At 46.5% G+C, this 12758-nt stretch overlaps 1 protein-coding gene across 1 annotated transcript in view; it reads right to left on the reverse strand.

Annotated features, from left to right (window-relative positions):
- Positions 1–12758, reverse strand: part of Wdfy3 (WD repeat and FYVE domain containing 3) — a 168058-nt gene that overhangs the window by 139181 nt on the left and 16119 nt on the right. Inside the window, exon 2 of the mRNA XM_032916271.1 lies at positions 4368–4578. Coding sequence (XP_032772162.1) covers positions 4368–4547 — 180 coding nt within the window. The 5' untranslated portion in view covers positions 4548–4578. The remainder of the gene's footprint in view (positions 1–4367; positions 4579–12758) is intronic.

Consider the following 12758-nt stretch of genomic DNA (forward strand, 5'->3'; position numbering starts at 1 on the left):
CACACGCTGAGAACACTCACAGGCAAACTTTAGAAGCTACCTGCATAGAGAAGCCTGTGTCCAACCAAATCTGTCTGCCTAGCATGAAGCACAAATTAGGCAAAGCTACACACAAAAAAATCAACTCATTTTCGCAAACACTGGTTGGCCATATCGCCATACTAAGTCACTCAACTCACCAAAACTATTTCCTGTTGGCGGAGAATGTCCACGCACACACGGCCAAACATTACTAAAGAAATAATTATCAATTCATAGATTGGATAGGAATGGAAATTTGTGCTTGTTAGTGTCCATGCAGTGAGTGTAAATCATATATTTTTATCAGTCATAATGGTATAGGGATTACATCTAATCCTTACATCTTTTGGGACTTTCCTAGGAAGCTAAGTGTACCTCTGTGGTAGGATACTTGCCTAAGCATGTAAGGGGCGTGCCCATCACACACGCACGCACGCATGCAGGCAGGCACAGGGGTTGTGGTGGGGTGGTGGTACCAAACTTCTGAGGGTCAAATAATTCGATATTCAGAGGCTTAGGAAACTGCATACACCTGTACTTCTAATCAGGCAGAAGTCAGACGTCACATTAAAGGTCCTGCTGAGAGCGCAGAAGTGAACTGGGCAGGTAGCTCGGGAGTATACTTCTTGTCTAGCACACAGGAGACTTTGAGCAATTGTCGTGCCTTTGAAATGTTCCTAGGCTGGGAGAAGGGAATCATCCTACACTAACCAAGGGCAGGAGAGTGTCATAAATGTTTAGAGAGACAACTAGGAGGTAGAAAAGACAAGAGCGTGCTACAATGTTCTTGTAAAATCTGCTGGTTCCAGTAAGATCAATGACTTTTCTGAACAGGGCTTGAACCCCGCTCACTGCCGATTTCCGCTACCATTTTAAAATGGCTGTTTTAACCTTCTCCTCCCTCCTCCAACTCTTACTCTACTGTCTCCTCCCTCATCACTCTTGCATTCTCTGCAGATTGCAGATAGCAAAGGAAAAAGCAGCATGTTCTGTGAACGTATTGGTATTTCCATTCTCTCTGTATTCTACGGAGCACAGCCCAGGAGATGCAGTGTGATCTAATCCTCTCAGCGCTCCTCCCATCCCAGCTCTTCCGACTGACCGGCCAGCGCATCCTCAAACACAAGGTACCCACCCGCTGTCTCCACAACAGAACAGTCTGGACAGCACACAGTGAGGATGCGGTCACCTCCGATGGCCCCTCCACTCTTAATCAATCAGTCCACACTAGTATTCCAAAACTAAAGTAAAATCAACTTTCCTTGGGCTCACCACTCAGTCTCCTTACTCTATGTCCACGAAGGACATTTTCTGCCAAAACCAACAGGAAGCTAAGGTCTCCAGGCAAGGTCTCCTCCACCAGCACCCCGAGTCTGCACTCATGCCAGCGACTGTGTCTCCCTGCGATAAGCTCGGTGATACTGTGCCCTGCTTATCCATCCACCTGTACCCTGACATCGAGCTCTTCCCCTTTGATCTAAGTTTGCTCTCCCTGAAAGTTTACAAATCTCTTCCTTTTTTTAACGATTAAGCCTGAATCTTCCTAATCTTCAAAAGAGAGCAAAATTTTTGAAACGTACAACAAAACAAAACAAACAAACAAACAAAAACCCCACTAAACCCCCTTATGTGCTGCTAGGCTTCTGCCAACTCGACACAAACTGCAGTCATCTAGGACTCCTCAAATGAGGAGTGGCCTCCACAGGTGGCCGGTGGGTGTCTGTGGGTCACTGTCTTAATTAATGACTGACGTGGGAGGCCCACTCCATGGAGGGCTCCGGGTTGTATGAGGAAGCAGGGTGAACAAGCCAGGGAGCAGTGCCTCTCTATGGTTCCTCCTCCTGCTCCTGCCTGAGCTCCTCCGCTGATTTCCCTCAGGGGCCCACGTGATCTTTCTTTTGCTTCTCTAGCCTGACTCAGCACCTTTTCTGTGAAGACCTGCCAACTTCTGTCTCACCCAAAGTGCCCAACCTCAGGTGTTTTCATTATAGCGGCACCAGGCTAACTGAACTTGTACTGGTATCTTTTTTTTTTTTTTTTAGAAGTTCTTTCAAACTCAGCAAACCTAGTATATTCCTTTCTTCTCCCATTCATTCCTCAACTCTGCCTTCTAGCTCCACTCTGGACTGTCTGCTTATGTTAGCAAGGTTAGCCCACTTAGCCTCTGGGCACTTCTGTGAGGACTGTCTGCTTAGGTTAGCCCACTTAGCCTCTGGGCATACATGTGAGGGATGCCTGGTGAGGACTGTTTGCTTAGATTAGCCTCTGGGCACACCTGAGGGCTTTCTGGTTAGGTTATTAGCATCTGGGCACACTTGTGAAGACTGTTAGGGTTAGCCAGGTTAGCGTCTGGGGGCTCCAATAAGGACTTTTGTTTAGGCTGGCCTCTCAGTGAGCCTGAGAGGGATCATCTAGTTCATACTGACTGAGGCAGAAGGACTCAGCTAACTGAGCTGCACGAAACTCGGGGAGCACTGAGTACTCATCGCTCTCTGCTTCCCCACTGCAGATGCGATGTGATCAGTTCCCTCAAACTCCGGCCAGTACGACCTCTACAGCCCGGGACTTTAAAGCGAGAGTCAGAACGAATGTTAAGTGTTCCTTAAGTTATGTTGGTTGGGAATGTTAATACGGTAATGAGAAAAGTAACCACTAAGGTGGAAATCTGTTTTTATTTTACAGCCCAGAAAACAGAGATGACTGCCTCTCTCCAAGAGCAATAAAACAACTGAAATCCTGACTCTAGCAGAGACTAAGGCAAGGCAGTGATACAGAAAACTGGAGATTGGGTAACATTTTACATGATGAATATGAGGTATCAACTTTACAACGTGCTAGGGTCAAGCTGGCAAAAACTCCTGCTTCCTGAGATAAGAGCACACTCAAGAAATCAGCCCTGTGGGTCTCATGACCGGGAGAGATCTCAACTACGGAAGCCATGTCATATCACCACACGAGCTCCCACTTCTCTATACATGTAGTTTCCAGAATATTTTCAATTTCTCGTCCTTAAATATCAGCGCAGACGACTGGGAGGAAAGAACAGCCCGCACGGTTTCCAGACGACACGCCGACAGGGAGAATGATGAAGAGATGAGGGGAGTGAGTCAGAAACCAGGGAGGGAGGAAGAGACAGGAGACCCGAGGGATGTGTGGTAGAGGATGAGGCACAGACAGGTGGAGTCAGGAGTAAGAAACAGAGAGGAGAGAAGAAAGGGGCCAGGAACACAGAGATCAGAGAGAAGGGGGAAAGGGATGGGGTGGGGAGAGGAGGAGGAACAGGCAGGGAGGAGAGAGTCAGAAACTCAAGAGATTACATCAGGGACCAGGTCTGAAGGAGCAAAGGTGACAAAGGTTCATCTTTGCAGGACACTGACCCCTCCCTCAGCCAGGGGACAGCAACACTGAGAACTCATTAGGCCCAACTACATGGTGAAGGAGAGAGAGGGGTGTGTGAGGCAGGGGGATTAAAGTGGAGTGTGTGAGGCATGGGGACTGGAGTGTGTGAGGCAGGGGACTGAGTGTGTTGGGGTTGGGAGGGGCAGGAAGCAAGTTCTCACAGTTTCAGTAGGAAGTCAGTTACAAAAGGACAGTCAGGGCAAAACTATAAAAGTCTGCGCTAAGAGCAGCAGCATTAGCAGTGAGCTCCAAGGCCACCACCGAGCTCCCAAGCTTCTCAAAACTGCATGCATGCAAACCTTTGGTCGATACCAAAAAGCCGTTTTAAAAAGTTGTGACAATACCATTTAGTGCTGTGTTAGCAGTACAAGAAAACATGGCCGCCTTACGTTCTCCGTAGGCAACGACTATCCCCTTACGGGATGGGCAGGAAAGTCAGCTGAGCAGAGCACGCTGTGGTGGCTTTTTCGGTTGAGATGCTCTCACTATGTAGCCCAGGCTAGCCTGGAACTCAAGAGATCCACCTGCCTCCCGAGTGCCAGGGTTAAAGGGGGCACTGCCATTTCATCTGTGGTGATTTCGGAGCTACAAAGGGCTTGGCAACCGCACAACAGAGTAACACACGACAACAGGCAATCTTGCCTTTTCTACCTCAGGGCTGACGAGGACTCAGTCATCCTGCCACACTCGCCAGCTTTCAGCCTCTCACTAACAGAAAGCGAAAGCTTTAGAGCCACTGCGGCTCTCCCCACAGTGGGCCTGCCATCTTCTCAGTCTCCAGGGTTCGGTGACTACTGACAGACATGTGCTCGCTCAACATCTGGCTGACAGCAAACTAAACAACAAAAGAGGACCCCTGCTGCCATCCACCGCTGGCCTGCCAGCCACAGTAAGGTTTCCGAAGCACCAGCTGTCCTGGAAGGAGGGTTCCGGCAGGCTGGACTCACCCTGTTGAACACTGGCAGCATCATGTACAGCTTCTCCTCCTGCTCCTTCTGGGTCATGTGCCTCGGAGGGTGGCACAGCTCGGTGAAGAGCCGTCGGAGGTGCATCAGGCCCAGGGCGTTGTCCTGCGGGCTGCACTCCTCCTGCCGAGGCCGCCCCATGATCCTCTTCACCATGTTCATCTTGGCTGGTGGGCGAAGTGCACGTCTGTTTCTGTAGGAAAATGTCAAGACACAGAGAATCAGCATGTCCCCGCCTTGCCCCGGCTAAGCAAGCATGTGAGAACTTTAAATAGTCCTATGACGGGCCAACATTCTTCAAATGCAGAGGTAGGGTTGGTAAACCCCCAGAACAACCCTATGAACCACGCAACCTCAACTCCATACGGGTTCCAACAATTTATATACAATACGATGGGGCAAATAAAAAAAAATGCTTCCCCATTCATTTAATATCAAGTGCAAATCACAAAGGGATCAGAAACCTCGCTACCCCTGTGGCTTACCAGTTAAGCACGTGTAAAAGGAATAAATCCAGGACGTGAACCCTGACCTAGAACACCTAAAATCAAAACCCACACACTTTCTAGTTGCAGTTTTAAAACGTTTTGATGTGAAGGGTTCTGTGCATGTGATGAACAATTTGTTAATCTTGAAAGACACAAACTTAAATGGAATGATATCCCCTTACATCTTACAAATATAAAAAGGTTCATGGTAGAACTCAAAACTGCTTTCTTAAACTGTGGTTGGAAACCTTTGTTAAGTCTCATTAACTCATCACAGCAATAGACATTTTTTAAAAAAAGAAATCGCAGAAGCAGCCAATGGGCTGCATGTGGTAAGAGTGGTCAGTCTCCAAGGATGCAGATTTTGGGTAAAGACACATTCCTGTACACTGTGCAGTTACATAACATGCATCCCTTGCTGGACCGGTGCCAGTAAACTAACCACTGAGTTCAAGAATATGTGGACTCGATCGTATGTTCAGAAAGCATCAACAGCCATTCAATTACTCCGACTGTGCCGGGAATTAGCTAATCTCAGACACAAAGCCAGGAAATCTAACAAAAGAACCAGGAAGGCTGGAAGAACATTAGGGATAAGGAGAATCTGGATGAAACACAGTTTCTTTTCAGTCTGCAAGAAAGTAGCCACGCCTGCTTTTATTTTTGCTGCAGTTACATGAACCAGTGCCACTGCTCAGGAAATGAAAGGCTGTGTCTGAGCGAGGATTTGTGTCTGGCCACAGGTCAGCACTTGGCACTCTATCTCCCCTGCTCTGTCTCAGGCTGTGCTGCGTGTGTGGAGGCCCTACTGTGCAAAGCACAATCAATACATAGTCAAGTGCCCCAGTGCCGCAAGGAGGGCTTGGACACAGGCAAAGAGCTAAAAACACCTACAAAGTAACAAAGGAAAATGGCTCAGTTCAGGGATGTCCACATACTCATGTCTTAAAACTTAAGTCCGCCTAGTGTTAGTAAAAGGATTTCAGCAAACACATCCAAGAGGCCTACTAACGTGCTGGAAACGAAACCTCCGAGAAACCTCCAGATGAAAAGCGATCCTGGTCGGGATTGGTAAGCACGCACACAACCATCTGCGGCCTCAGTTCCAAGGCGACCGGTGCCCTCCTCCGGCTCTGTAGGCACCTGCACACATGCAATGCCCTTAAAAATCACACGGGAGAGCACGCACATTCATACAAAAAATAAATCTTGTAAAAAACAAAGGGGGTGGCAGGAGGGGACTACAGGTGAGGACCCGTCCATCGGTCCACTTAGCAAATGCTGCTCACTCAACTGAGGTCACTGAGTTACACTGCTGTGGAGTGGGTGTCCAGAGCTTTGCACCCGGATCAATAGCTCCTCCATTTACCCCAACTCTAGTGTCTGAGTAGCCTGAGTTGTCACGTAACAGGCAACATACAGTATCTGTGCTTGCAAAGCCATCTTAATTCACACTTAATGAACTCAAGGTTCATCTCTTATCGTTTGCAAATGAAAGGACTTCTGCATTTTTCTGTATTCTCTACAGCTGAGTAATATTCCACTGGGTACATATTCTTAAGCCATTCTTTTTAATCCATCTATATACTGTATTAGTTACCGTTCTATTGTGTTGAAGGGGCACCATGACCAAGGCGATTTATTCAAAACACTTAACAGGGGCTTGCTTACGATGTCATGTAAGCAAGCATTAGTCCGTGCTCATCATGGCAGGGAGCACAGCAGGCACAGATGACACTGGACCAGCAGCGAAGAGCTTGTATCTTATGTACAAGATAGACAGACAGCCAGACAACCAGGAAGGCAGACAGAGAGAGGGAGACAGACTGACTGGGCTTGGTGTGGGCTTTTGAAACCTCAAAGCCCACTCCCAGTGACCCTCCCTCCAACAAAGGCCACACTTGGGTTTATACTTCCTAAAGAGTCCACCAACTGGGGACCAAACATCCACAGACAGAAAGAAGCCTACGGGCGCCAATCGCATTCAAACCACCAGAGCAAGAGGCATGTAGGTTGTTTTTTCTAACGTGGCTATTGCGAATAACCCGAGGGCAAGCAAGGGAAGGGAGATATCTGCGATCAATGTCACTTCAGCATCTAGAAGCAGGATTGCCGGGTTATTGCTTGGCTCTGATTTTAGCATTTTTATGCTCCTCTGCAGTTTCTGCAATAGCTGTATCCATTTCCATTCCTACCAACATCGTACAAAGGCCGCCTTTCCCCCAACCTGGCCAACATTTCTTATGTAACAGCCACCCCCACACTTCAGGAGCAGCCTGTGGTTTGGGTCTGCATCTCACCAAAGCTGGGTGGTTCTGAGCATGGTTTCCATATAAACCTCGCTCGCCCGCTGTAATACATTCTTTTGAGAAGTATCTGTCCAGGCCTTTGGCTCAGTTTTTAATTGGGTTATCTGGGAATTTACTGGCAAAGTCTCTCGTACGTTTGAGACCTAACCTCTTAACAGATACAGGCACCTAGGGCATTTCCTGCTGCCTCTTCACTCCTGGCTGTTGCCTTTGCTCTGCAGAGAGAGGTTCACCCCTAATGCAGTCTTACTGGCTGCTTTCGTTGACTTCTTGGTGCCAAAACCAACAATATCATTTCCTAAACCAACAGCAAGAAGCCTTCACTGCTTTCCCTAGTAGCTTTTGGTTCTAGTTTAAACTACTTTGACTTGGCTTTTACATACCCTGTAAAGTGAAGAGTCTGACTTCAGTTCTCTGCGGCTGGGTTCCCAGTTTCCCCAAATCCATTTATTATAGGGACCGTGTGTGTCCTTGGTACGTCTGCTGAAGAAGGTGAGTTTACTCCTAATCTACTTTGCTGCTACTGGGAAACTGTTTTCTCTTTCTAACGAAGTCCATGAGAAGACAAATAAATCACCTCTATTACCAGAGGGGAGAAAATAAGGCTGGAGGAGACTCTGGGCCTTTCCGCTCTCACCCGTTCTGACATCTGGCTTTCCAGCTCTTCTGTATCTATTGTAGAGCAAATGATTCTTGGAAACTGCAAACTTAATGTTCATTTAACATAAAGAAATCATCAGAATCTGGAATTTTTCCTAGAGATAAATGAAGAAAATTTCACTTCTTTAAAAAGAGAAAAAAAGAAAGAAAACCCACAAGGCTACACACATAGGTGCTAGCCCTTGCCCCACACGCAGAGGCTGAGGCTAGAGGGTCATGACAAACCCACAGCTACAGGAAGGAAGAGAACTGTAGAGCTTGCAGCTTACGGCTCTCAACGCCCTGCATCGAGCTTCACCTGCGACATCTTCCCTCACAGCCTTTTGGTAAAACGCAAACATTTATATGATGTTCTAAGTGCATTGCTGACATTCAATGAATATTTACTTTCTTCCATTACCTTGGTTATCAGACTTCATTCCTTTTTATAACTGTAGCTGTTTAATCGAGTAAAAAATAATTAATTCTGTAGTTGAGGCTCAAGGACAGATGTTATTGTTGGGACTGGACAGAGCCTCCCCGCTATATAACTGCTCTCCTGAGGTCTGACTAGGCTCTTATGGCTCAGTTTTTTAGGAGCTGAGGAGATTTAAAGGCCTGGGCCACCATGCCCAACTCAAGAGGAGACTTATCAAGCAGAAGATTAGAGAAATATAGAAGATACACAGCAGGAGAACAAACTATGAAGCTACATTTTGGGAAGAATGTTAAAGGTTTGGGTGTTTTGGGAAGAATGTTATAGGTTTAGGGTTTTTTTTTTTTCTTAAATATAATTATGAAGATTATTGTGTTTCACAGGCTTTCCTGTTAAACCCAATTTTTCCCCCAACACAAGAAAAAAGTGTTTGTACTACTAACAGGAGGGTATTTCAATATCAGTGGGATAAAGAGCCCTAATCCAGACAGTACTCCTTAATCTAACCTTTCATGTTAATGCCTGAAAACCATTTACACTCCCCCTCCAAAAGCCTGTAAAAAGGATTTTCATTACTTAAGTCACGGAGGCTTACAGCCCAAGCGAAGTCTGCACTGCCTCCCAGAGGCTTCCAAAAAAACGTGAAGTTGACCTTCATCTTAGAAGAAACACACACACACACACACACACACACACACACACACACGCACACACACACACACACACACACACACACACACAGACACACACACACACACGCACACACACGCACACACACACACACACAGACACACACACACACACACAGACACACAGACACACGCACGCACACACACAGACACACACACACACACACACACGCACACACACACGCACACACGCACACACACACACACACACACACACACACACACACACACACACGGCTTCGCCAAGGACTCGTGCTTCCTCCTTTTGATTTTTCTTACACTGGAAGAGTTAGGGCCAAACTTTAGAGGGTGCCACAAAGTCCAGGTAAGGTAATGACTTCACATGTGAACTAGAAAATAGCTACAGACATACTTTTGAGCCACAATTTAAAAACTCTACATCGGTTAGAGATCCTAATGGCCAGGGCGACCGTCACTAAGACTATTCAGAGTACGTGAAATTCTTACCAGGTGTGGTGGCCACACCTTGAATACCAGCATTCTAGAGGCAGAAGTAGGTAGATTTTTGTGAGTTCAAGGCATCACAGAACATTAGACTACACAGGGAGAATGAGGATGACGACAGGGAGAATGAGGATGACGACGTTGATGACAGAATTTCTGCCCCTGAGGTCTGAGCTCTTTGCCTTTCAATGTCAGTCATCAAGAGTTTAGCTCACTGTGAGATGTTCTAAAGCCACCCATTTCCTTTACAGGACAAAATACCTATTTCCTGACATTCTCCAAGCTAAACGCATCATCCCTTTAATTCTTTAATCTTTTGTCAGCGAAGAAAGCATACGAAAGAAGCTCAGAACCACCGAGAACACTCAGGCAAGACTGACAGCTCTGAGCAGATATTGTAGACATCTCCCGGCAAGCATCGGACCACCTCCGGCTCGACTCCCAGGGCTATCCTGCTATCAGGATAACCATCACTGACAGACACCTCAGAGCAGCATTTACCCTAATGAAGGTCAGTTGGTATTACGAATTAGTATAATTCGATTACACTGTGAAATAAATGCTTTTAGTCATACCCACAATCACTGGCATGCTCAAAAAGCAAATGTCTATGGATGGAAGACTTGTAAAGATTTTTTTTTTTTTTTTTTTTTTTTACAGCTTAGGGCTTCTGTAAAAGATTTCTGGCTGCCTGACAGACTTTGTATTCTAGATTATTCTGCTCAAGTCCAGGTCAGGTGTTCGGCCCTCCACTCTTCCGCACTCTCACTCTGACGGTTTCCAAGAATTCACACCTGGATAAGATCAACCACAGGATTTCCCAACTTCGAAGTTTGCTGCTGGGCTAAGGTGGAGAAAAATTCTACCATTCCTCACCCATTCCTCACCCATTCCTCACCCGGTTTAAAATATATGTCATGATGGGCGAGTGGTGCAGACCTTTAATCCCAGCGCTCCAGCACTGGGAGGCAGACACAGGCACATCTCTGTGAAGTCGGTCTGGCCAGCATAGACAGGGCTCACCAGAGTTACACAGAGAGAGCCTATCTCAAAAAACAAAAGGTAATGTTATGATTAAAAATTTTTTTTTCGAGTAAAAATATCGCAACGTTATGACATACAAGACAAGCAGAAACATGCCTGTCTAAAAGAAACGTAAATAAACAACAAAGACAGAAAGAAATGAGCTAATAAAAAACACAGGTACAAAATGCTTTGTTTAATCGAGAATTAGCAGCTAGAATACCTACGGGTTTATTTTAATCAAACACCCTAGACTAATATGTACCTGAAATAAAAAAACAGGCAAACCTAACAAACAGCTCACATCTACAATCCAGGCACCCAGGAGGCCTAAAGACCAAGGCTAGCTGTCTCGATGAAAACCACAAATCAATTTATTAAGATAACAAACCACTGCAGGTAAAACGAGCAGGTCATTGTGCGTGTATCGAGAGCACCAGAGATGCAAATAAAACAAAAAGTATCTGTTCATCAGTTTGACAAAACTAAGAATTTATAAACTACGTACTTCGCAACAGCAGCAAAAATGGAGAGGTGCAGACATTGTTGATGAGAGCCTAAGGCACTGTTTTCCTGGAGCATCCGATGGTTCCATGACTGGTTTCTCAGCACGTGTCACGTCCTTAAGGATCCTGTTCTACAGGATACGGAGGTCACACACATACCATGCAAGGTGCCGAGTGTTCTATGACCTCTGGGTTCTCCATCACACCGAAGGCTGGCCAGGACTCATCGTTACCAGGACGCACCCCCACATGAACAGAACGGCTGCTGGCAGTGGTATGGTGTGGTGCGCCCAAAGTATAGATAGAGTGTTGAAAACTAGTTACAGAAAAAAGTTAAAAGAAAAAGCAAAACTAGAGTTTATCATATAAAATTCTTAAGATTCTGGCCCTCACACAGGAAGCCACTGAGTAAACAGGAAAGATTCTTCTTGGCCTTGGAGGGATGGGGTAAAAAAGTTTGCTTTATATCAGAAACCAGTGGAGTCAGAAACCAGTGGAAACCTTGGGGGGGGAACTGTGATGCGCTGCTGCGTGACGTGCTGCGTGACGTGCTGCGTGACCTGCTGCGTGAGCCAGCGGGTGTGCTCTCAGGACCGGCAGGCAAAAACCGCCCAGTAAGTGGCAAAATCAGATCTTTTTTTTCCTCTCAGGTTATTCAGATCTCTGTGTAGGCCAGATTCATTGTTCCTCAAAAAGTTAAGTATTATAGCATGTAATCTTTTAAAAACTCATAATTTATGTATGCTGATTCTTTTTTCTTTTCTTTTCTTTTTTTTTTTTTTTTTTTTTTTGAGCTGGGGACCAACAGGGCCTCAAGGCTTGCTAGGCAAGCGCTCTACCACTGAGCTAAATCCCCAACCCCATGTATGCTGATTCTTACCAAATGAATAAATCTTCACAAAACCCCTTAACTGTCTGCAGGACAAAGGCTGGGCATTTGTCTAAGTTGAAAAGGTACCAATTTGCTTCGAGAAAACTTGTTGCTATCCGATCATTGAGATCTCTCCCCGATGTGTGAATTCCCTCATATCTCCCTGTGGTCTCCAAATCCTCAGCTACTCACGGGGCCAAGTGCACACTAAAAGTGAAGAGGTGAATGCACGGACAATTGATGATAGGTGACCAGCCACTCTGTGGGGCTTCCCTGTGTGGCCCCTGCACAGAAGGCGGGACTGTGATACCCAGGACTTGCTTCTCTGTGCCACTAAAGAGCTCAGCCTCTTTGGAGAAAGCCTCCCCAACATTCCCCCCAACCCCCGGGGTTCACAGCAACTCTCTCTCGTCCCCACAGTGCACTGTGGAATTGCTATTGTCTTTTTCCAACACCAGATCAAAAGAAGTATACAGAGCAGGAGGCAAAGGTGATGCCCCACTCAACTTTTCTAGCCCAATCTTGACGATACGTGGTAAAGAAGCAGCAGGGAGAAGCACGCCTTAAGCCCAGCAACTGGGGAGCAGAGGCAGGTGGATCTGTGGGAGTTTGAGGACAGCCTAGTCTATACCAGTTCCAGGACTACACAGTGAGACGCTGTCTCAGTGAGAGGAGACAGAGACACACAGAGAGAGTGTGACAAAGGGACCGATGCAAGAGTAAAGGATGAGCAATGTAGTTGAGATGAATAAATTAAAGGTATCCGAAGGCGGAGGCAGTGCGGACGACTTAAAACCTGTCAGGTGGCCAAGCACAGGGATGGGGACCCACAATCCCAGAGCTCAGGAAGCAAAGGCAGGGAGGAGCTCAAATCGGAGACCAGCTTTTGTGTGTGTGTGTGTGTGTGTGTGTGTGTGTGTGTGTGTGTGTGTGTGCGTGTGTCAAGA

The sequence above is a fragment of the Rattus rattus genome, chromosome 11 (genome assembly GCF_011064425.1).
Source record: "Rattus rattus isolate New Zealand chromosome 11, Rrattus_CSIRO_v1, whole genome shotgun sequence".
NCBI lineage: Eukaryota > Metazoa > Chordata > Mammalia > Rodentia > Muridae > Rattus > Rattus rattus.